The sequence below is a fragment of the Callorhinus ursinus genome, unplaced genomic scaffold, assembly GCF_003265705.2.
Source record: "Callorhinus ursinus isolate GAN/ISIS: 27379988/994484 unplaced genomic scaffold, GSC_fseal_2.0 scaffold7, whole genome shotgun sequence".
Lineage (NCBI taxonomy): Eukaryota > Metazoa > Chordata > Mammalia > Carnivora > Otariidae > Callorhinus > Callorhinus ursinus.
In genome coordinates, this window is record NW_027397069.1 from 56,532,367 (window position 1) to 56,557,490 (window position 25,124).

At 42.4% G+C, this 25,124-nt stretch overlaps 1 protein-coding gene across 3 annotated transcripts in view; it reads left to right on the forward strand.

Moving 5' to 3' along the window:
- Positions 1 to 1,866: 1,866 nt before the first annotated feature.
- WDFY2 (WD repeat and FYVE domain containing 2) overlaps positions 1,867 to 25,124 on the forward strand; it is a 166,651-nt gene continuing 143,393 nt past the window's right edge. Inside the window, exon 1 of one of the 3 annotated variants that reach the window (XM_025874978.2) lies at positions 1,867 to 2,246. In XM_025874978.2, the coding sequence (XP_025730763.1) occupies positions 2,110 to 2,246 (137 nt within the window). In that variant the 5' untranslated portion in view covers positions 1,867 to 2,109. The remainder of the gene's footprint in view (positions 2,247 to 25,124) is intronic. The other 2 variants (XM_025874976.2, XM_025874977.2) reach the window with 2 other exon arrangements.

Here is a 25,124-nt window from a genome sequence, read left to right on the forward strand (position 1 = left end):
GGACTTGTTAATGGTTTGGATAAGAGTTGTGAGGAAAAGAGAAGAATCAAGGATGGCTCTTAGAAACTTAGTTTTGAACCACTGAGTGAATGATGCAGTAGACTTAAAGATACTGTTTGGGAATGTTTGGAACACCTATTAAACAGTTAAGTGACAAAGTAGAGTAGCATTAGATATATGAGTTTAGAGTTCAGTGGTGAGATCAGGGGTAGAGATAAGGAGAGTCAGGAGCCTAAGAATAGTATTTGACACCATTGGGGTAGGCTGAATAATGACCCCCCAAATATGTCCATGTCCTAATCCCTGGAACCCTAAAGGACCTGTTGTTCATGAAAGCACTTAAAATATGTTTTTTGTAGGTCTCACACCACACCCAAGGTAGGTATTGTTATTTTCCACTTAATAGATGGGGAACCTGAAGCTCAGAGAAGTGGAATGCCTTGTTCCAGGTACCAGAACTGGAAAATACCTGTTTCACTTTCAAGTGCCTTACAGAATTTCAAGGATGGGTAAAGAGTTGCACTGTGTGCTTTGAGACAGGTCCTTTGCAGCGTACTGCCTTGGCTGCCAAAAACCTGCCCTAGAAATGCATTTCTATGAGGCCTGTCATTTCTTTGCCCAGCTCTGGCATATTATTTTTCTGACCTCCAGAGCCTTTGCCAGCCCAATCACACCTCATGGCCACTCCTCAGCTAGTTTGTTAGCTCTGGAGGGGCTTAATAGGGTCATCACATAATGAACAACCCCACATGCCAGGCCCTGTGCAAGGCACCTAACTTTCATTCAATAATCACAATAACTCTTTCCATTGTCTTTGGAGCGAGCTAGAAAGGCTGGATTACTGGGGAATGGAAAGAAGACAGGACCAGGAGCAAAGGGAGCCTGGGTTCAAGTTAAGGGTGGTGGGGGTGGGGGATGGGGGTGGCGCATAGCCTTAACTGGGAGCTAAAGTAACCTTGGGCTGGCAATTCAGTCCTTTAAGAAAATCAGAAAGATTACACTGCAGATGATTTCGAAACTCCCTCGAAGATACTTGTGTGAGAGATTCTCTTCTTTCCCCATCTCTAGGGCTCCACTATTATAGGCAGCAGTCGGAACCAAGGGTGTAGTGGCCGCCTGCCTGTTCAGCCCTGGGCTGCCTCTCAACTCCCTCCTTAGAGATGAGTCCGGGCCGCGACTCAGCCCATTGCCCGGGACGCTGCCGGGCTCCGAAGTGGGCGATAGGTCATTCCAGGATAAGGAAGAGGAGGCTCTGAAACACTGCAACTCCCAGGAGCCCTTGGGGAGCCACTCGGCAGCCTGGGCATGGTGCATGCTGGGAGCAGTATGTCGCCTCCTGCCGCGGCAGGCTCATTGTTAAGGCCCCTCAGGACAGGTAACCCGTGCGCATGCCCAGTCACGTCCCAACTAGTTCGGCTTTTTTCCTTCCTGCAGGATTCTTCTCTTTCCGGCCTCGCCCAGGCGCGCTTTTCCCCGCCCCACCCCCCGCCCCCTTTTCAAGGATTTTGGAGGGGGCGGGACCTCTGGCAAGCGCGTTCCCAGGGGTGTTTACACGCGCGTTCATGGGAGATTAAAAAGGGAGAGGACCAAACATTGGATGTGGAAGGTGGCGAATCTAGGAGACAGCGGATAATGGAAGGCGTACGCGTTCCAGGGGCGGCGCTGCAAGGCGTCGGGAATCACGGAGGGGCGGGGCGGAAACGTGCCAGTGAGCTGACGCACGCGCATTGGGCCGCCAGCGCCCCGCCTCCTTCTTCAGGTTTCCTCTCCTCCTCCGCCACTCTTCCGGAAGTGCAGCCGCCCTCGCGCCCACCAGCGGCCACCCCCTGCGGCAGGCCCCGCCCCTCCCGGCTCCGCCCCCCAGCTCTCCGCCCCCTCCTCCGGTGGTGGCGCCGGCTTGCAGCCCGGGTCGTGGCGGTTTCGGTGCCCCAAGCCGGGAGCGCGGAGTCGTTCCCGGACCGGCGGCCAGGCTATGATCGCGGGTCCCCGGCGTCCCGCTCCGGTCACCCAGAGTCTCTGTCTCAGCTTGTGCCCGTACCCGAGCGGTCTCCTCAGCCCGACCCCGCGGCGCGGTTGTCGGCGGCGCCCCCGGCGCGCCCCCTCCTCCCGATGGCGGCGGAGATCCAGCCCAAGCCGCTGACCCGCAAGCCCATCCTGCTGCAGCGGGTCGAGGGGTCCCAGGAGGTGGTGAATATGGCCGTGATCGTGCCCAAGGAGGAGGGCGTCATCAGCGTCTCGGAGGACAGGTACGGACCGCCGCCCCTCGGCCGCGAGGAGGGGCGGGACGGGCCGGCGGTCCCGGACCCCGCGTCCCGGGCTGTGCCTCCACGTCGGCGCAAGTGTAGACATACTCCCCCAAGTTTTTATTATAATGCGCATTCTGGTGGTGCTGGTGTCCAGCTGAGCTCCGCCGCCACTGCGTGGCTCTGGGAAGCGGAGACCAGACAGCGGCGTGCGCTCTGGCCTTGCCCGGGGCGGGTGGCGCAGACCGGGCCAGGGTGGCCCTAGGACTAACTGTGCGCCGGCCACTGGACCTTGGTCCAGCCCTAAGGACGGGAGGGGAGGAGGGTGGGGCCGGCCCGCCCTGCAGGTGTGTGCGTGGGGAGGATGCTCCGAGAGCCTTTGCTAGATAACTAAGGGTTTTTGAGTACTCTGGTACAGTTCTTAGGGCTCCAGACAGAAAGTAAATGCCACTCCCTTCTCCCAGACAGTCCCACCGAATCCAGATCTCCTGTACATCTTACACTGAACTCAATGAATATTGCAAGTTGTGAAAACAGTATAACTTTGGGCTTCTGCCCGAGAGGAGAGGTGCCCTTCTCTTCTTTGCTCTCATTTTCTTATTTCTTCGACCTCAAGGGGAAGCGCCTAGAACTTGCAAGGGACCACTGCTGCAAATAGCTCTCGAGTTCCTTCCCTTTGCTTGCTTCCTTTGTTTTTGCTTAATTTTGCTTAATTTGCAGAAGTGGAGCCAGTTGTTCTGCCTTTAATAATTTCCCTTGTTTTTCAGACAATAGCATTTGCGCTTTAACTTAATTCGTTTAATATGCAGAAGTTAAGCCGATGAAGGCGATTTCCATAGGAATGATGCTTGAATATGGTGATTATGGTATTTATCTAGAATTGTTGTTTCGATAATACCAACTAGCGTTCTAAAAGATGTAACACTATAGAGGTATATGACAAGGGGCTTTTACCTTAAAACAGTAGTTAGGTTTTCTTAATGTAAATTCAAATTATGCTGAGGTAGAGAATTTTTTTCTCTGTGACCAGTACAGTTGCAGGCAGGGGCAAAGCAGCAACGTGTTCATTACTGTCTTTATAGTCATTTCAGCACTTTGTATGCAGTGTGGCCTCAAAAAAATTTGCCTGATAGGTCTATTCATATGATAGGTTCTTCAGTATAACTAAGATGAGTATATTAATAATAACTGTTTGTCTACATCATACTCCCTACAAATGGCCAAAAGGTGCTCTATTCATTTCCTAGATCCAGTGGGGAAAATTGTAAACATAGGCCAGTGGCAAGCAGTCTACAGTGAACGGAAGAAATACGCTGCTGAAACGGAGTACGTGGATTAAAAACCTTTTGAAATTCACAAAGAAGTTTATAAGTGTTTAGTTTTTTGATAGAGGCAAAATTCTATTAAGGAGATTGCTTCTGGACCTAGAAATTTGTTACAGATTTGTTTCTAAAGGGATATATTGATGTCACTTTCCCAATCTATAACTGCTGTAAATGAAACTGCTCAACCTAACTGCTGTAGGAAATTCATAAATAAGTTTGTTGAGTCAAGTAAAAGAAGGAGAAAGGTGGTTAAACTTAAGCTCCTTTAATATTAGTTTTGAAACTTTTTGCTTTGGTTGATGGTTCGGGAGTAGAGGTTAGTTTTCAGGGGTTTTTTTTGTTGTTGTTGTCTTAAGAGTTCAGAGGGATTTTATTTATTTATTTATTTTTTAAAGATTTTATTTATTTATTTGACACAGAGAGAGACCGCGAGAGAGGGAGCACAAGCAGGGGGAGTGGGAGAGGGAGAAGCAGGCTCTCCATGGAGCAGGGAGCCCGATGCGGGGCTCGATCCCAGGACCCTGGGATCATGACCTGAGCTGAAGGCAGATGCTTAACGACTGAACCACCCAGGCACCCCAAGAGTTCAGAGGGATTTTACAGGTTATTTGCTCTAACTGCTTCATTTTATGGATGAGAAAAGTTAGGCCAGAGAATTTACCTGCCCAAATTCATGTAGCAGGTGGTGAAGCCAGGCTTAGTTCCTGAGTCTCCTGATTCCCATTTTAGTGTGTTTATCTTGAAGGAAGCAGCTTAAGTAGGATGCATTTCAAGGTGTTTGGAGAAGCTGAAGTAGCATATATGAAGGAAACTGAAAGATAAATCTCATTTGATTACAGGACAAAAATGTGATGTTTAGCTATAAAGTAGCTTAATTTTCACTTTTCTAGTTTACAATTTAACTAGAATTATTTTATTAAACTAGGAATTATTTTATTATAGAGTTACTGTTAAATAAATAAGGCCCACCCATAAGTCCAGAATTATTCTTTACATATATTTTACTAATACTCAGATTGACAAATCTGTGTTTCCATGCTCACAGGTGATAATCACTTTGTTATTTAGAGCTCAGTTTTGATTATGGTTTTCCTTAAAAGAGAATTGATATGTATTCTTTCAAAATCCACTGTCAATGCCATTTGACATAATGCTAAAGATATGAAGATAGAATATTGATTTTCATCAATACGTACAAAGCCATTTCCATTAACTGCTTCAACTAGAAACTAATAGTTTTCATTCCTGAACTCTAAGGTTAAATCACAAATAACGTCCTATCCTGTCTGGCAGTGTCCTGGAAGTTCTTTGGAAACCTGGTTTCCCTTTTTGACCTCTGAATCCGGATAGCCTTTATCTAACCTTAGAAAACACTCAACATTTTCTTTTTTAAACAGTATTGTAGATACTTACGGTCCATTCATCTTCTCCATAATTTCCCACGTGTGTCTTATTATTGTAGTATCTTTAGGGCCTAGCAAAGTGCCTGACGCATGGTGGGCCCCCAGACATTTGTTGTGTATCAGTGACTGATATATTTTTGTTGTCATTCCTGAAAGCATCTTAACTATTGTAGGTATTTAGTTGATATTTATTGATTGACTTTTATGACAACCTATTAAAGCCCTGTGTGGACAAATGCGCACTTTTGGGAGGAGTGGACTGGCTGGTCTTCAGGGTGCCTTAAAACATTCATTCCATCAACAAACATTTACGTTTCTGTTGTGTTCTGAGCACTTGAGCATACTACATTGGTGAAATGGCAAGATCCTTTCAAGATACAATTTAGTTGCGTGGGGGAGAGTTTTAGAAGATAATAAGACAAAACCACAACCTCCAAGATTTCGTATTGAAAAGAGAATTTTTGAATGGGGAAGAGTGACCGGATTCCATAGCCCTTATTGTCCCCTACATTTTATCTTCTTCTGGGGGATTCTTTCAGTTGGATTACCATTTTCATCCTACTGCTGCTATCAGTAGAGGGTTGGTAATATTCTAATCCTCAGGCCAAAGAGTCAATAAAAACCTTCACCCTCAGTTTATCTCAGCACAGTTCGGACAGCCTGGAACTTTGCTGGATACCAAGGAAGGAAATATAAGGGAACATAAGAAATATAAAAACAATCTGTTTTCAAAGTTCAGATTTCTGGTGCTATCATAATACAGAACTTGTTCTGGGAACTCCCTGGCCAGTTCTGAGATTGTCTTTGCTTTGCGTATAGCTAGATTCTGTCTCTAGGGGACATACCCACCTCTGGTACTTTGGGTTCCTCATGTCCTAGCTGCCTTCTGGACTGTTTTTTCTGAGTGGATGCTATCTTAACATTCCTTGCTTAGGGGCTTCATCCGAGACATCTTAGCTCGATTTTGATGAACATTGATATCTAGTCTGCAGCTTCACAGGGCCTCCCTTGTCTTGTGATGGCCTCTTCAGTGATGAAGGCCAGGAGAGACCTCTCTCCAGGTGGGACCCAGCCCCATCTAGATGTTCACGTTTATATATGCTTTATATGCATATTTTAACACAAGTCAACAATCTTGGCATTCATACAGAGAGTTTTAGTAACTGGGCAGTTACTAGGGGGCAGTTAAAGGAAATTGTTCCTTCACCAGGAGTCTGTACCTTTGCAGTGGGTAAAGCGGGGGGGTCCATTTTTATCTCAGTATAAGGAGATGTGCTGAAGACAGGTACAGACAGCATCCTCTGGGGTTACCGAAGAATCTCTGCTCGTGGTGGTTAGAGAAAAGGAGTGCTCCTACAGCTGGGTCTTGCAGGATGACTAGGAGTTATGTGAAAAAGTGAGGGTAAAGAGCATTGTAGGTAGAGGGGGAAAAGAAAACGCTCATTCATTGAGAAGCGCTAGAATGGACCGGTTAAGAGTATAGATTCAGGAGCCAGTCAGCATGAATTCAGAACTCAGCTCTGAGTGATTTGAAGAATCTGGAAAATCATTGTCTCCAGAGGAGTGACTTTGAGTGAAACTTTCTAAAACCTCTAGGCACAAGAATTTGAAATTCTTTTCTGGACAAAAAGATCCAAGGCTGTGGTAGTGGGGTGTTGGGGAGGAGGCTCTGATGGGGGGGTGGGGTAGGGGAGGAACTGTTGGGGATGAGTGTAATGGAGAAGGGAGTGTGGGGGACCTACCACCTTATATTCTAATTTAATTCAGGACCAATTTATGCAGCATAGTTAGGGTTCCCTGTAATCCCTATGGGCAGACAGGACCCCACTCCCCCCGTGCCCCACAATGGTAAAAGAGTCAGATTTTTATCTCCAAATGAGGAGATCTGGTCCCTAGTGTCTAACACAAGGCAGTATATATTCATTGAATGAATTATGCAATGGCTGATCAGTCACCAGTTTGGAATGAATTGGGCCTGAGGAGGTGGTGAGTTTCCTGGAGCAATGATAGAGCAAAGATATTTGAGATGAGTCTGAGAGAAACTTAGTAGCTTGCTTTCAACCAGGGTAAAAATACAGCAGGGGATGGGGTTGGGAAGGGACCGGGACAAGAGAAGGGTTGGATTTTTTGTTGTTGTTGTTAATCTCTAAGGTGTTTTTTGTTTTTTCGGTTTTTTGGTTTGTTTTTGTTTTTTTAAATTCTGAACTACTCGATTCTAAGTGGTCATGACTACTTCACTATTTCTTGAAAAGACATGTTAAAATTTCATTTCATTTTCTAAATCCTCCTGCTCTTGTTTGATTTACCATTGGTTCTTATCATTGTGAATTACACTATCTCAGTTCTCTGAGAACCATTATTTCACTAATATTTAGACCTTGGCTCAGTTCAGCTGAGTTCCTGGTAGTTTTATGCACCATGTATTTTATAACACTTGCATCAAAAAAATATTTTTGAAAACGCAAATCAGGGGTTTCCCACAGTGCAAGCATCGTTCTGAAAGTTGAGGAGTTCTTAAGAGTGATGATATGAGGTCGTTAAAGTGGACAAAATTAGAACCCATCTAAACAGATTTTTGAGTGTGTCATGTCTCTATTTAATGGCATAAAATTAATAAACTTTCAACTATGCACTTGAGACTCATCACTTGGTGGTAATAATTGCTGGTTTCAAGGTCCCAAAATGGGAATTTCCCCCTTGTGATTGTTAAAAATTAGACCTTGGTGCTGAAATTCAGAGCATGAGGCAGTCTTTATGCCAGCAAATCTGTCTGGAAACAGGCTGCTTCTGTGTCTCTAAAGGTCAGAATACAGATTGACTTTTTAAGAAAAGATCACTATGGGAAAGCTTGTTTAAGGAGGCTTACTGGAGGAGCCTTAGTTCCCAGTGACCCCAGAGCTCCTGATGGTTCTGAATTTCCTACTAATGTATGCACTTAAACCAGATTCTGTCCAGGACCTCAAAGATCTTAATCAGGGTACATTTCATCTGGATATTGCAGGACAATGGAAAATTCTGACCCTCCGAAAATGAGTGATTCTTGAATTGTGAAATCCTGACCAACAATCTTATACCTCACGTGTTAACTAAACTTAGTTTGAAAAGAAAAATAGATAAAAATCATAGGATGCTAGTAGCTGGATTAGGAGGCTTTAGAGGGCTGATCTTTTCCAAGCAAACCAAATCAAAGCTGTTAAAAAAGAAAATGCTACTTTGCCTTGCATAGCATCTTTCCCTGTCTCTGTTTTCATGTTGAATTTGGCTTTGAGAGGGAAACATTTTCTATTTTTCGTTGAGAATCATTTTGATGTCATTAAATAAAGTTCACAGATTTGGGGAAATTAAAACACTGACGTTTAGAAATCAATAAGTAAATTGTGACTTAAGATTATTTCAAGTAGTGAGCTGTTGGTATCTGTAGCACTAGTCTAGATTATATACAATATATGCTTACCTGAAAGGAAAATGGCCATCAAGCCAAGCTTTTCTTCTTACCTACAGTATCAGAATAGAAGGAATTCAAAAGGGGATAACACTTGTTTATTTTTATTTCAATAGATCTTCCAAGGAGATGCTATAGTTAACCTTAAAAATTTCTTAACACAGAAAAAATAACTTTGCTTGTGCAACTTCAAGCAGTCTCATTACTTTTTTTTTCCTTTCTTTTTTTAAAGGGCGGGGGGCCTCCTCATCCAAATGTTGAATTTAGGCATCAGTAAAAATTCAGGGGCACCTGGGTGGCTCAGTTGGTTAAGCGTTTGACTCTTGATCTCCGCTACGGTCTTGATCTCAGGGTCGTGAGTTCAAGCTCCACTTTAGGCATGGAGCCTACTTAAGAAAAAAAGAATTAAAAAAAAATTAATTCAGAGGTGTAAGAAACTAGCAAATGAGACCAAAAAAGAAAACAAAGTCATCTGCCGGTTTCTTGGCAGGGTTTGCTGCTTTGTGCTCTCATGTGCCTTTAATTTAAAGATTCTTGGAGGAGAACTGGGCCTGGGAGTCTGATCTCAGCTGTCCCCAGCATTAACCTTGGGCATTTCCTTGGGCATTTCATCACTCCAAGCCTCAGTTTCTCCCATCTGGCCAAGGAGCGTGTAGGGTTTCCTAGCTGTGACTCTGGCAGTGTGGCATGCCCACATGGTGACTAGACAGGTGTAAACTGTCTGCAACCGCATCACCCTCAAACCTTGAGCTGAGGGAGGTGTGCAGAGGGGGCAAAGTGGCATGTCTCTGTGAGGCGGCTCCAAATGAACGATGCTTTCCAGAGCCTTTGGAGGGCAGCGCTTATTTCTTCCTGGATGAAATATTAAAGAGGCGTTTGTTTTGTATTGCTGCCTAATACTCAGTTGAACTGGATTCACTACATTCCTACTTCTGGATGAATCCTTTAGTTTCAAATAACTGAACAGTTTAGCTCTGGGTGGTTTGCTGGTCCCTGTGTCAGGGACTGAGTGGTCTAAAGTAATGCTTTTGACACTTTTTAGACCACCTATCATAGTGAGAAATATATTTAGCATTACTGCCCAAGACTGTTAGACTCTCACACATACTCAGGTATATAACTGAAGCCAAAGTTTTGTAGAATGGTAACCTTTAAATGTGACATGCTTGCAACAACAGAAGTTCTATTGTTGTCTGTATGGTTGTGACTCATGCAAGTGATTTTATGAACCAGAGTGGGTTGAGAACGGCAGTGTGAAATACAGAGCTTTAGAGAAACTGTCCAAGGTTTGTACCCTCTTTATGTCTGTGAGAGAAAGTTTTGGAACCCTTCCAGCCTGGAGCCAGAGAGAGCTCAGAGAAGACCAGGAGCACAGCAGACTGAGCAGCTGTTTGAGGGGCTGCATTTTGGCTTCCTGTGATGTGTTCATTTATTACTGACTTTTAGGACTCAGAAATGGTGCTTCTCATCCAAATTATGAATGTCAGCTGCTCACCTTCCTGTGAGAAAAAGCTTTTCTTTTTAGCTGGTCTTTTTCGCTTTTTACCTATAATGTGGAGCTATTTGGGGATTCTATGCTTTTTGCATTTGTTGTTATTTTTCTTTTTAAGTTTTATTTTTTTAAGCAATCTCTAAACCCAACATGGGGCTCAGACTCATCGCCCTGAGATCAAGAGCCGCAGGCTCTACTGACTGAGCCAGCCAGGAGCCCCTGTTAATACATTTTTTATCTTTTCCTCAATTTCTGAGGATCCATTTGTATTTTAAGTCACCGTAACAATCCCTCTGGAGTATGTTTACATTTTAAATAAAGATAATATAACCATAATAAGAAATAATCACTCCTAAACCTCATAACACAATGACTGTTAGTGTTTTATATATATTTCCTTCTGGAAGTTTTGCAAATGCAGCTTTCAAAAATAGGACTGTAATCACTACTTTTATTAATCTTGCCCCCACTTAAAAGTGTACCACAGCTATCTTGTCTTTAGCCATCATTTTTAGTGGCTGTATATTTTTCTTTTACTTCAGTTTGCACTCATATTTATGTAATGCTTGCGCTGTATGTACTTGGCCCTTTATGAGCAAGACATCCTGCTCTCAAGGTACTGATAATCTAAATGTTAGGATGAAAACTGTTAAGCATATAGGTATTTTTTCCCCCCAGATTTTTGGATTATTTCTTTAGGAAAAAGCAGAAGAAGTTTGCCAGATTGCTTTCCAAAATGCTTGCGCCACTTTATAATATTAGTTTATAGTATTAGAATATTAGTTTTACCACATCTGACCAGCCGTGGATATTATTTAAAAAATCTTCTTTATATTTTACATGGTAGTTTCTTCTGCCAGGGTGGCATTACTCTGGCACTTTACTCTGTCAGTGTGCCACATCCCAGACTTGCCCCGTGAAAGCTGGTGGTCAGGAGATGTGTGTGGTTGCTGGCCATGGTGTGCTCCTTTGCAGGCTTCTTCCTCTTTCCGTTTGCCATGTTGTCCTGAAACGGTGTGTCCATTGTCCCCACTGGTCTCTTGGCCCTTGCTTCCAGATATATGCCTTATCCTCTGTTTATTTTTCACACAGAAAACATTTACTTTTGAATTGAACCATCTGTCCTTTCTTGCTAGTGAAGTTTCTTCTATCATTCCTAATTTGGGCAAGTAATTTTCTTTCCCCAGGGAGTCATTGTATATGCATGTTTTGTTTATCCTGGTTATATAATTTGGTGAAAAAGTAACCTCTTGATTTGTTTGGAATGTGTTTCGTTGGATGGTGTAAGTTGAGGAGTGGAAAAGGTTTTTCTGAAATGTGCTGTTATTTCAACATCATTTATTGAATGGTCCTTATGCTTTCTTTTGTATATATTTGTGAAACTGCCTTTATCACAAAATTAAATTCTCATAATCAGCAGGGCCTACTGTGGGCTTCTTTTAATACTGGTTCTATACTTTCAGTTACTGTAACTAATGAGTTGTTCTTGACAGCATCCCATTATTTGTCTCTGATAATAGCCTGAGTTTCTCTGGCCAGGTTGGTGAGTTAATAGGACCGGCGTCATTTGGCTCCAGATGACTGGCTCTTTCCCAAATTTTAGGATTTCAGAGTTTCAGTTTCCACATCTGTAAATTGGGCATAACAAGTCCTCCTGGAGTTGTTGGGAGGTTTAGATGAGCTGACATTCCTGCAGCACTTGGCTTTGTACTGGGAGTGTAGATGGTGTTTGCTGAGTAAAGGGGAGTTGTATTTTTTATGATACCACTCATGCCTCAAGTAGGTAAGCTTTTCCTGTTGCTAGGGTTCCATTAAGGCTTGACTATTTTAAGAGTCACCTTGGATACACAAAGGCAGGGCTATTGAATTTTTGTTTGTGTGTGTTCATAGAGTTCTGAGCCCTTGTTTCTCTTCTCTAGATATAGAAGGGTAATGTCACTCTGATTTTTTTTTACTGCCACTTCCCAGACTTGGCCCCCGAAAGCCAGTGGTCAGGAGATACATGTGGCCGCTGGCTGCTGTGTTCTCCTTCACAGGCTTCTTCCCCTTTCCATTTGTCATCGTCCTGAAACGGTGTGTCCCTTGTCCCCACTGGTCTCTTGGAGGTCAGGAGCTGTATCTTCCATGTATTCCATAGGGAATATTTTGAGGTAGGGTTGTATGTCTAACTGAGCTACTCTCAACTGGAAGCCTGGGCATTATAAGCCTGTAGCTAGTGGGTAGAGTTCACCGTTAGGCAGATGTTGACCCTATGCAATGTTTCTGTTAGTTTGAATTAGTAGCCGAGTCTTAAAAGTCTGGATTTCACATAAAAGTCCAGATTGCTGGCCTCTCTTGACAGATGGGGAAGATGTGGCTGTGCCAGGCCTCAAGCCCCTTCCTATGGGCCCCTTGCTCGGCCCACTGGCTAAGGTCATTTGGGCAAGGCCATGAGAGGGACACCCCTGCTGCCTACCGGTGGGGAAACTGCAGATGAGATGCAGCTTTCCTGTCTTCCTGTAAATCTGAAAGGCAGCACTTTCTCTTGTGTGGAGCCAGTAGTTCGAGCTTTTTGGGTATTTGGAAGAAGTAGAAGAAATGGAAAGATATCCAGAGAGCCCATATTTCTAAAAAATTAGGTGGGAGTGGAAGGAGGAAGCACATATGTTAAACATTAAGACAGCTTTTATAAGCCAGCCTGACGTTATACACAGTAAATACATAAAATAAAGGCAGGTATTGGTAAATTAGGCAGGGCATTTATCCCCTTAGCCCCTCTCTGGAGGCTTTGTGACAGGGTTGGGACCTGGGGCTCAAGTCAGGGAAAGTTGGGTTTGACACCTGGTGCTGCATCTGCCAGTTGTGTGATGACCTATGCAGCTGTAAAATGGGAATTAAAAAAATACCTACCCTTTGGGATATATTTTGAGTGTTCAGTGATGCTATGCTCCAAAGTGCCACATCTAGCCATTCCTACAGGAATGTTACGGTTTGCCTCCCTTCCTGAAGGCTGTTTTTCTAATGCTTTTTATTTTTTTAAAGATTTTATTTATGAGAGAGAGAGAGAGAGAGAGAGAGAGCAGGTGCACAAGTGGGGCGGGGGGAGGGAGGAAGAGGGAGAAGCAGGCTTCCCGCTGAGCAGGGAGCCCGATGCGGGGCTCCATCCCAGGACCCTGGGATCATGACCTGAGCCGAAGGCAGACGCTTAACCGACTGAGCCACCCAGGCGCCCCTGCTTTACTAATTCTTTAATAACTGTCTTGTCCCTCTAACTCTTCCTTGTCCCTTATTGTCTTTGAATCAGTCCTTCTTTCCCTTTAGTTTTCTCCCCACTCTTTCCTTACATGCCATTGCTTCTGGAAAGAGGACTCAAACATCTGACACTAGTTCTGGAACCCTCTTTGATCCTCTTCTGAGCTGATTTTTTTTTTTTTTAAAGATTTTATTTATTTGTCAGAGAGAGAGAACGCACAATCGGGGTGTGGCAGGCAGAGAGAGAAGCAGGCTTCCCGCTGAGCTAGGAGCCCGAAGTGGGACTAATCCCATGACCCTGGGATTGTGACCTTTGCTGAAGGAAGATGCTTAAGCAACTGAGCCACTGAGGTGCCCCTGAATTGATTTTTTCATAGTTTTGCATAATGTATGTGAAACTACTTCATATACTGTCAGGTCCTATACAGATGTTAAGGACTGTGACTCTAAATACAAAACATGAATGTATACTTTTTTTTTTAATCTTAAGATTTTATTTATTTGAGAGAGTGTGTGTGTGTGTGTGTGTGTGTGTGTGTGTGTGAGCAGGGGAAGGAACAGAGGGAGAGGGAGAGAGAATCCCAACCGGGAGCCCGACACAGGGCTTGCTCTCAGACCCGGAGATCATGATCTGAGCTGTGAAACCAAGAGTCGGATGCTTAACTGATGGAGCCACCTAGGCGCCCCAGATGTATACTTTTTTGAATCTAGAGAGTTTGTGTTTTCTTTATTTTCAATTTAAAAATAGATAGATGTAATATTTTAAATACATTTAAATTCTAGTGTAAAAAAAACTTGTAAAATTATAGTATTGCTTATTATTTTGTAGATCTGGATTAATATTTTTCTGGAGTCAGTTATCCCAGGACCCCGGGATCACGACCTTAGCCAAAGGCAGACGCCCAACCATCTGAGCCACCCAGAAGCCCCTCAGTTATCTTCAGTAGAAGAGAGGCTTCCCATGCTGTTAGAATTATAATAATCTGTTTTAGTGCTCCTTGGCGTTTCTGGCCCTTGGAAAATACTAGTGGTCTGATATGTCAGAGGTTGATTTTGTTTGCGGGAGAAGGGGTGTTGGGAAATCTCTAATTTCTTATATTCTGATTTGAATGGCTTAATAAGTTCTCTTTATATCTCAAAGCTTAGCTTGTTAAACAGTTTTGAAGAATGCGTAATTTTTCTCCAGAAGGTAAAATTGAATTAGAGAGGCTAGTTATGCTTAAACAGTAGTTAGCTGAATTAGCATGTCATTTGGATGGATTAAATTGGTTTGGAATTTGGTTGCACTGTGGAAAGTCTATCAGATGTACACAACGTAGATCTTTGAGCTTTATCTGAACAGAGTAGGAAAAAAGCTGAGGAAAAAAGTTAACTCAGTCTGAAAAGGTTCACAGTAGTGCGGGGGAAGGAAGAGTCCCAGGGAAGGAGTCTTGAGGCTCCAGAGAGATGTGTGGGTTGTCTGTAGGTACATATATGTGGGTTGACCTTTTTCTCTGGTATGATCTTTACCCCACCCCTCTGGTTTTACTTTTTGTTTGTTTTCTTTTCCAAAAATGCCCTGCCCCCACGCATGTATGGCCTCCTCCATTGTCAACATCACTTACCAGAATGGTACATTTTTACCAGGGATGAACTATACTGACACATCATTATCATCCAAAGTCCAGAGTTTCCCTAGGATTCACTCTTGGTGGTGTATATTCTGTGGACAAATGTATAATGACGACATTGTAATACCAAACAGAGTATTTTCAGGGCCCTAAATACCCTCTGTGCCCTGCTTGTTCCCTATCTCCCCCTTGCCCCCAAGCACTTACTCTTTTTATTGTCCGCGGTTTTGCTTTTTCCAGATTGACTTCTTTCATTTAGTAATATGCATTTAAGTTTCCTCCATGTCTTTTCATGTCTTGATGGCTCATTCTTTTTTAGCACTGAATAATAGTCCATTGTCTAGATGTAGCACAATTTATCCATTCACCTACTAAAGGACATCTTGGTTGCTTCCAAGCTCTGGCAGTTATCAGTACAACTGCTGTAAACATCGCTGTGCAGGTTTTTGTGTGGACACGTTTTCGTCTCCTTTGGGTAAATACCAAGGAGTACAACTGGTGGCGAATCGTATGGCACAGCATGTTTAGGTTTTTTTGTTTTTTTGTGTTTTTTTTTTTTGGGCTTTTAAAACTTTATTCACTTAAGCATGTTTAGTTTTATGAGAAACTGCCAAACTGTCTTCCAAAGTGGCTGTACCATTTTGCATTCCCCCCCCGCCCCCCGCAGTGAATTAGAGTACCTATTGCTCCACAAATCCTTACCAGCATTTGATGGTGTTAGTGTTCTGGATTTTGGCCATTCTGATAGACTTGTAGTGATATCTCATTGTTATTTTCATTTGCATTTCCCTGATAACATGAGGTGGAGTATCTGTTCATATGCTTATTTGCCATCTGTAGATCTTCTTAGGTGAAGTGTCAAGGTCTTTGCCCCGAGTTTTGTTTTGTTTTGTTTTTTTTAACTTGAATGGTTTGTTTTCTTCTTGTTGGGTTTTAAAAAAGTTCTTTGTAGATTTTGGATACAGTCCTTTTTTGATATGTCTTTTGTAAATATTTTCTCCCAGTCTGTGGCTTGTCTTCTAATTTTCTTGATATTGTTGTTCACTGAGCAGAAATTTTAGGTTTAAAGAAGTACAACTTACCAATTCTTTCTCTCTCTCTTTTTTTAAGATTTTATTTATTTCAGAGAGAGAGAGAGCGAGTGCAAGCATGAGCAGGGGAGAGGGCAGAGAGAGAAGCATATCCCCACTGAGCGGGGAGCCCAATGTGGGGCTCGATCCCAGGAACTGATCCACCCAGGCGCCCTTATCAATTATTTCTATCATAGATTGTGTCTTTGGTGTTGTACCTAAAAAGATGATCACCAAGTCCAAGGTCATCAAAAATTTCTTTTATTTCATCTTCTAGGAGTTTGTATTGTAAGTTCCTGACATTTTGTTTGTGGAGGCATTCATTTCAAAAGGCATCCATCTTGAATAAACATGTTGCTAGTTTTATGACACAGCTTCTAGTAAGACAACCAGATAAGGAACTAGGCCATTCCCACACATGAAGGTCCTTGTTTCAAAAAGCTCTGGGTAGAGGGGGAGACGAACCATGAGAGACTATGGACTCTGAGAAACAAACTGAGGGTTCTAGAGGGGAGGGTGGGTGGGGGGATGGGTTAGCCTGGTGATGGGTATTAAAGAGGGCACGTACTGAATGGAGCACTGGGTGTTATACGCAAACAAGGAATCATGGAACACTACATCAAAAACTAATGATGTAATGTATGGTGATTAACATAACATTAAAAAATTTTTAAAAAAGACAATTAGAGATATTTGATTAAGGGCTATCCATTAGATCATAGCATTGTACCAAGGTTAATTTCCTAATTCTGCTAAATTAACTTTTGTTATGGAAGAGATTATCCTTTTTTAAAGGAAATACATCCTTAAGTATTTCAGAATAAAAAGGCATCATGTCTCCAATTCATTCTAAATTGGTTCAGAAAAAAAAATGATAGGCACATATATATGGCAAGAACAATGATATATATGTGATAAAATGTAAACATTCAGGGCATGAGAGAAGGGTATGTAGAATTATTTATACTATTGTTGCAGTTTTTTTGGTAAGTTTACTTATTTAAAAAGAAAAAGAAAAGCTCTGGGTAACCTAGATAAGTGACTGCTGGAGAGACCCCACTTCTCCCTTTCAGTGCCGTAATTCTTGCTCTCATGTTTCAAGTTAGCCAATAAAGAGTGAACCCATGAAACCCTAGACACAACCCTTGGACCCTAGTAAAGGCAGAGCCCTGGGTCCATTCTCTCTGTCTTTCTTTACCTGTGACCTTGCTCTGTGACCCCCTGGAGTGCTGTGTACTATCCAGAACTGGTGAGTAATAGATCTTGTTCCTCAAAGTTCTGTAATGGTTTCTTGATGAAATGCATTTTGCACTTGTACTAAGAACCCAAGAGCTGGTGCAGCCATAAATAGGGGCTGTAGCGGGGGAAGTGTGTGTGTCACTCACTACGAGTGGTATGTGTGTGCAGGCATTCCTAATGGAGGGTGCTACCATCAGTAGGCTCGGGACTGTCAGAACAGAGTTTTACAGTTTTGCATTTTATATTTAGGTCTATGATCCCTTTAGAGTTAACTTTTGTAAAGGGTGTAAGGTCTCTCTAGATTCATTCTTTTGCATGTGGATGCCAGTCTTCTGAGCCCATTTGTTAAAGAGACTGTCTTTGCTCCATTGTATTACCTTTGCTCCTTTGTCAAAGATCAGTTGTGTCATTTATGGGGGGGAGGGTCTGTGTGTGGGTTCTCCATTCGGTTCCATTCGGTTCCATTGATCTTTTGTCTGTTCTTTCATCCATACCACATTGTCTTCTTACTGTAGCTTTGTAGTAAGTCCTGAAGTCTGGTAGCATTAATCCTCTAACTTTGTTCTCGTCTTTCAGTATTATGTTGGCTATTCCGGGTCCTTTGCTTCTCCTTACAAACTTTAGAATCAGTTTGTTAATATCCATAAAATAATTTGCTTGGATTTTGATTGGTCGCATTGAAAATGCACATCACATTGGGAAGAACTGATGACATCTTGACAATATTGAGTCTTCCTATCCATGAAGGTGGACTGTCTCCTCATTTATTTAGTTATTTTTTGATTTCATTCATCAGAATTTTGTAGTTTTCCTCCTATAGATCTTGTAATACATTTTGCTAGATTTATACCTAAGTATTTCATTTTGGGGAGTACTAGTATCAGTGGTACTGTGTTTTTAATTTCAAATTCCTCTTGTTCATTGCTGGTATATAATAAAGCAATTGACTTTTGTATATTAACCTTGGGTCCTCCTACCTTGCTCTACTTCTCTAGTCTTTAATAATTTAAAGTTACTAAATGAATCTTTTAGGGTTGCATACGTCTGGAGATATATATCAGTATCATTATTGAACCCAGAAGATCCATATACACTCTTAAGTTGTGGATTTGTTGATAAGTGAACAAAATGTTAATTTATTTTTTAATTTATTTTTTAATTTATTTTTTTTTTTAGAGAGAGAACGAGTAGGGGGTAGGTAAGGGTAGAGGCAAAGGGAGAGAGAATCTCAAGGAGGCACCACACCTAGCACGGAGCCCAGTGTGGGGCTCTATCTCATGACCCTGAGATCATGACATGAGCCGAAATCAAGAGTCAGACACTTACCTATTGAGCCACCCAGGTGCCCCCAAAAGGTTAATTTCTTGAGATTACTCTGAGTAGCTTCCAATGGTCCATTGGAACCAAGATGGTCCTTTTGTATGTTTGACTGTAATTGACATTTTTATATTTTGGCATAGGCCCTTGTTGATACTTTGGCATAGGACCACTAAATAAATACTGGGAAATTCCATTCTTGAGCCTTCAACTGAACTTGAGCTAGCTTGAAAACTTGAAGTATTGGACAGTTTTTACATAGCACGATATTAAGTTTGTCCTTTTGAGTATGTTGTCATAGTATTTTCAGGGCCCAGCGTTGCTTATTTCTACTTTTACAAAACTTGGTTATTGGTCTCTTTATTGCTTTTCTTGCCTAGTAGTCCATTTCCATATTGTGTGGAACAGTGAGGTTAAACTGGTGACAAGTCCTGGATGGATTTGCAGAGAGGTTAAACTGGTAACAAATCCTGGATGGATTTGCAGAGAGATTGGGATCAAAATGGTGAAATATTTAGTTATTTGAAATGTAATTTTGCTGGGAGATTGCCACAATTTGAGAATTAAATAATCATAGTACAAAAGAAACAAGATTTTTTTAAGGTTAAAAAAAAAAGGTTGCTTATTTGGGTAGTGCATTTCCCATGGGTACTAATTAATCCATACCATAACTGAAGTCCTGAATATTTGAACAAAATATAGCAGGTAAAAACAGCTAAGTACTAGCAGTTACATTTAAACAATAACCAAACTTGGTTTTTAGGTGATAGTACATGCATGTGTGAAACTCCGAAGGCTCAGGGGCGCCTGGCTGGCTCAGTTGGTTAAGCGGCTGCCTTCAGCTCAGGTCATGATCCCAGGGTCCTGGGATCGAGTTCCGCATCGGGCTCTCCACTCCGCGGGAAGCCTGCTTCTCCCTCTCCCACTCTCCCTGCTTGTGTTCCTGCTCTGGCTATCTCTCTCTCTGTGTCAAATAAATAAATAAATAAATAAATAAAAGAAAAGAAAAGAAACTCAGAAGGCTCTACTGAGAAAAGTTAAGCTCTTTCCCACTTGGGGGTTTTATGATTTTGTGAAAGGAAAACTGATAGGATTTGCACATGCTCTGTCTCATACGTGGCCTGATAGGGATCTCTTTGGGCATTTTTGGCTTTCGCAGCCGTAAACTTCACTTGGAGAACTACTCTGGGGATTAGCAGTGCTGGCCTGTGGCCTCCGCTCTCCTCCTTGTGATCTCTCCATAGCTGCATTCCCTCAGCACCCTCTTCTTGTGTTTATTAAAACACCTCCTTACACGCATTAAAATTATTTATCTGTTTACTTATGTCCTGCTCTGGGATCCTCAGCACTGTGTTTTTTCAAGGCCTCTGGCTCAGAACTTAGAACACAGTAGGCAGAATTGGAGCAATAGAGGTTTGTGTTGTGTTTTAGTTCACAGTGAGGGAGGGAATCTGGAAACCAGTTGTCTTCTAGTGATAGAGAATGGCACAGTCTCTTGGTACAGTGAGCTGAAACCAGCTCTGGAGTTCACTGGCAGAAAGCTCAAGCATCCTGCAGAATCTGACTGAGGACGGGGATGCATTTGGGCTCTAGGAATTAGAGCTAAAGACTGGAACATACAGAGAATCCGGAAGTCCTCCCTCTCTGTTGCTCATGGGTTTTTCTGTGTCTGCTTCATTCTTCTCTCTTGCTCACACTGGCTTTCTCTTTCTTACTTAGTCCACATGGCAGAACATGGCTGCCATCTGCTCCCGAAATGTACGTGTTCTACTATAGGGAAGCAGGGAGATTGATGTCAGGCTTCCAGCCCTACTTCCAGAGTTCCTTGGGGACGGACTTACTGGTCCAGCCGTGGTCACCTATTCACTTGAGGATTATGACCACAAGTGGGTTCCTGTTGCAGGTTATGGCAGTCACTGCTGCAGCCCGTGGAGGGGGAGGGGAAGGGCAAGTATCAGACGAGATGTAAGGTACACAATCGAGCAAGTGCCCACTTCTGGAACAGCGTGGGCATGAGACAACACTGTGCCCTTGTAGCTTGGTGTATTGTTGGTTATTGCTCTAGTAGCAGCAGAATAAGGAACACTGACTTCCTTTTCTCATGATCTTCATTGCCTTGTATTTTTTTCTTTGAAATCTTTTTTTTTCCAAAGATTTTATTTACTTTATTAATGAGAGACAGAGAGAGAGAGAGAGAGAGAGAGAGGCAGAGGGAGAAGCAGGCTCCCAAGGAGCAGGGAGCCTGATGCAGGACTCAATCCCAGGACCCTGGGATCATGACCTGAGCCGAAGGCAGACGCTTAACCATCTGAGCCACCCAGGCGCCCTTTTCTTTGAAATCTGCTCATATAGCACTTGGAACCATTTTCTCCTCATCACTTCATTTGCTGATGTGACATGCTGACTGCTATTTTCTTGTGGTGAATGAAAGGTGGAGAATGGGTAGGTATTTCAGTACGAATGTTTCCTGAGCAAAAGCCATTATATAATTATATGACAAATTTTAGCACTAGTGAGTAGACCCCATATGGTAACCATATTTTCTAAACTCCAAAACACATGGCTAAAGAAAAGTTGTTTTTTTTTTTTCCTGATGGATGAACTTATATATATATATTTCATTATATTTTTAACAAACTCAGATTTGAAAAATGACATTAAGCACATATGGGCACAGTATGTATTCCATTTCAGGGAGAAGGCTGGAAAGCCTCAAGAATATTAATAATAGTTGGTGATAGCTAACATTTATTGAGTACATGCCATGTGCCAGGCACTGTGTTAAGTCCTTTATGTGCCTTTTCTTATTTAATCCTCAAGATGATTTTATGAAGCTAGTATTTTACTCTCATTTGAAAGATGAGGGAACAAATGCATCCAGGAAGAGGCAGGGTGAGGATGTGCAACCCTGGGTCGTTGGACGCCACAACCCTTCCATCCAGCCTCCTTGTGCCACGCCACCTTTCAGAGGCCTCTGTGGAGCGGGAGAAGGACCAGTCTCCATGGGTATCACAAAAGGCCGAATTCGATTTTTCAGAGGCAAAGCTAGCAAATAAGCTAACTGGTCAACAAATTATAATGTAAATTAAGTAGAAAGAGAGTAGGCACCCTTTTACATCCTTATGATACCCTTCTTTACCTGCTTCAAGTGTTGGTTTTACAAAATCGTAGATGTGAAATCAATCACCCAATTAAAAAATGGACAAAGGATCAAAAAGAATGAAATCTTGCCATTTGCAATGACATGGATGGAGCTAGAGTGTATTATGCTAAGCGAAATAAGTCAGTCAGAGAAAGACAAGTACCATGTGATTTCACTCATATGTGGAATTTAAGAAACAAAACAGATGAACCTGTGGAAAAAAAAAAAGAGAGAGAGGCAAACCAGGAAACAGACTCAACTATAGAGAACAAACCGAGGGTTCCTGGAGCAGAGGTGGGCAGGGGGATGGTTTAAATGGGTAATGGTTATGGAGGGCACTTGTGATGAGCACGTGGTGTTGTATGTAAGTGATGAATCACTAAATTCTACACCTGAAACCAGTATTAAACTCTATGTTAACTAACTGAATTTAAATAAAAACTTGAAAAAAAAATGGGCAAAGGACCTGAATAGACATTTTTCCAAAGAAGATACATGAGTGGCTCACAGATATATGAAAAGTTGCTCAGCATCACTAATCATCAGGGAAATGCAAATCAAAACTGTACTGAGATACTACCTCACACCTGTGAGAATGCCCATCATCAAAAAGACAAGAGATAACAAATGCTGGCAAAGATGTGGAGAAAAGGAAACCCTTACGCACTGTTGGTGGGAATGCAAACTGGTGCAGCCACTATAGAAAACAGTGTGGAGGTTCTTCAAAAAATTAAAAATAGAACTACATATAATTCAGCCATTACACTCCTGGGAACATATCCAAAGGAAACAAAAATACTATGTCGTAGAGATAATCTGTGCCCCCATGTTCATTGCAATGTTATTTACAATAGCTAAGATATGGAAACAACCGAAGTGTTCACCAATGGATGAACAGATACAGAAGTTGTTTATACGTAATAGAACATTACTCAGCCATAAAAAGAAGGAAGTATGCCATATGCGACAACATGGAGAGGCTTTGGAGGTATCGTGCTAAGTGAAATAAGTCAGACAGAGAAAGAAAATACTGTATGATCTCACTTACGTGTGGAATCCAGAAAAAAAAATCGAATTCGTAGAAAAAGGGATCAGGTTTGTGGTTATCAGAGGCAGGGGGTAGGGAGAGGGAGAATTGGAGGAAGGTGGTTATAAGACAAATAAGTCCTAGGGATGTGATGTTCAATGGGATGATGCCATATGGTATATTTGAAAGTAGTTAAGAGAGGAAATCTGAAGAGTTCCCATCACAAGGAAAAAAAAATTTTTTTGGTGTCTATGTAAGATGATGGATGTTAACTAAACTTACCGTGGTAATCATTTCACTATAAAAAAAAAGATGTATTGACCTAAAATAAAATTATAGGTATGACTTTGAGCTATATCAGAAAGGGCTATGAATTTATTGATGAACAACAGGGACTTTGAATGAAGAAGGCCTTTTAGGCTGCATGGGGCCTTTATCAGTTAGGCTCAACCAAGTACAGGCTTCTGTTTCTCATACAACAAAACATCTGGAGATAGGTGGTCCTTATCTCTTCTTGAGCTGTCATCTCCAGCCGGCTTTCCTCCCTATAGTTCAAGATGGCTCTTTGGCTTTCCTCCCTTATGGTTCAAGATGGCTCTTTGGCTTTCAGCTTTGCATCTGGTCATAACTTTATCGCAAGACCACCTAACTGCAAGGGAGGATGGGGCGTTTGTTTGCAACACTTTAACAAAATTGGATGTTAGGGAGATGAATAACTAGTAAGACTGCTCATCTGAAGCCTTTGGCTAGGGGAACTACCCTATACTATTTTGACCAGTGTTGGCTTTAAGCTTGGGAATCGCTTTGTTTCCAAATGGGTTCCATGTCAATTTTGTAGCCTGTAAGACTGATGTCAGCTCTTCTACCCCCAACTCTCCTTTGTGCCTTTGCCTCTTGGAACGGATTCCCAGATTGGCCTGAGTACTGTAGTCTAAATCCTTATATCTGGGGACCTGTGTTCCTTAGGTTAATGAATGTAGGCCTGAGACTTTGATGATTAATGTGTATGAGCGCTTTGGCCACAGACCACCCTGAACTTCATCAATTAATCTGGCAAATAGAAATATTAGAAAGCTGGCCAGTTCTTGACAGCCTTTTAGAACCACCTGAAATCATTCATTTGCTGTTCTCATTTAGATGCCAGATATTGAATTGCTGGAAGAATTTGTAAGTGTTCAACCATTGTGTGTTTTCTAAACTTGCAATGTGTTTTCTATTAATATTTATATTCAGAATATCTGGAGCAGAAATACCCTTGCGGAGGGTTTAAATTAGAGGTGTGTGGTAAGGGAGTGGTGCCTTCAGTGCTGCCCAGGTGTGCTTCTGGCTGGGGAAAGCTTTGTGTAGGTACTCGTGGTGCCAGAAAAGGTCGGAAAGCCCTTCTCTAGGCACACTCATGGCTTTTATTTGTACTTAAAACAACCAAATCGTCAAACCTGGCCGCGTTTTCTCACTGACAGTTTTGAGCAAGATATTGAAGAATCTTTTCTTTTTTTTTTTTTTAAAGATTTTATTTATTTGAGAGAGAGAGACAGAGATAGCAAGAGAGAGCATGGGCTGGGAGGAGAGGGAGAAGCAGGCTTCCCGCGGAGCGGGGAGTCCGTTGCGGGGCTCGATCCCAGGACCCCGGGATCACGACCTGAGCCGAAGGCAGACGCTTAACCGACTGAGCCACCCAGGCGCCCCAAGAATGTTTTCTTTATATCGTAATATAAGTAATTTGCCTAAAATTTAAATTGGAGAGTTCTTGGACTGTTGTCAAGCAATGTCCTTGTTAGACATGGTAGAAAGAGCATGAGAGAAGGACTTATAGGGCCTAACTTAAAATCATGGTTCTCTCACTTAATCTTGATTTTTCTGAGGGTCAGCTTCCTAATGTATAAAACAGGGAGAATAACGCCACCTTCCTCATAAGATTGTGGTAAGAGTAAAAGAAAATAATGGACATGAAAATACTTTGTAAAGCTCTGTTGGGGGTCAGAAAGTCCCACGGCCATAGGCACAAGGCATGCAACATGAATGAGGGAAGCAGCGTGCTTTGAGAATAATTAGTTGTGAGTAGGTCGGGCCCCCGTGTCAGCGGGACAAGAGGGTGTAGCGGGGGTTGTGGCAAAGTGGAGTGCTAGCCTAGTGAGAGAGGACAGCAGCTGCTCAGATCTAGCACCCATTGCCAGGTGGGAATGCAGGCCCAGTGTCTCCAGATATTTGGATTATCCAAGAAGTACTAGAAACCCAGATATTTATGTGACATCTTTTAAGTTTTAAAGTTAGTGCAGAAACTGTTTTTACAAACTCTACAGACCAAGCAAAATATTAACATGGGCTGGAGTCTGCCCATTGTTTATAAATACTAACTTGGGGAATGATGCATGCCAATTTATAATACTTATGGACAAAGTTTCCAGTTAGAAAAGCATTTATGTTAGGGTTGCCTCCCTCATTTTGTCATTTTGTGCTCTCAGATATTTCTGCTTCAGATTCTCCATTGAAAGTTTCTTCCCTGAGTATATTGAGGAACATCGCTATAATCCTGCCTCTATCAAACAAAAACTCATGAGGAGAGACTCTCTTAGTAGTTAGGAA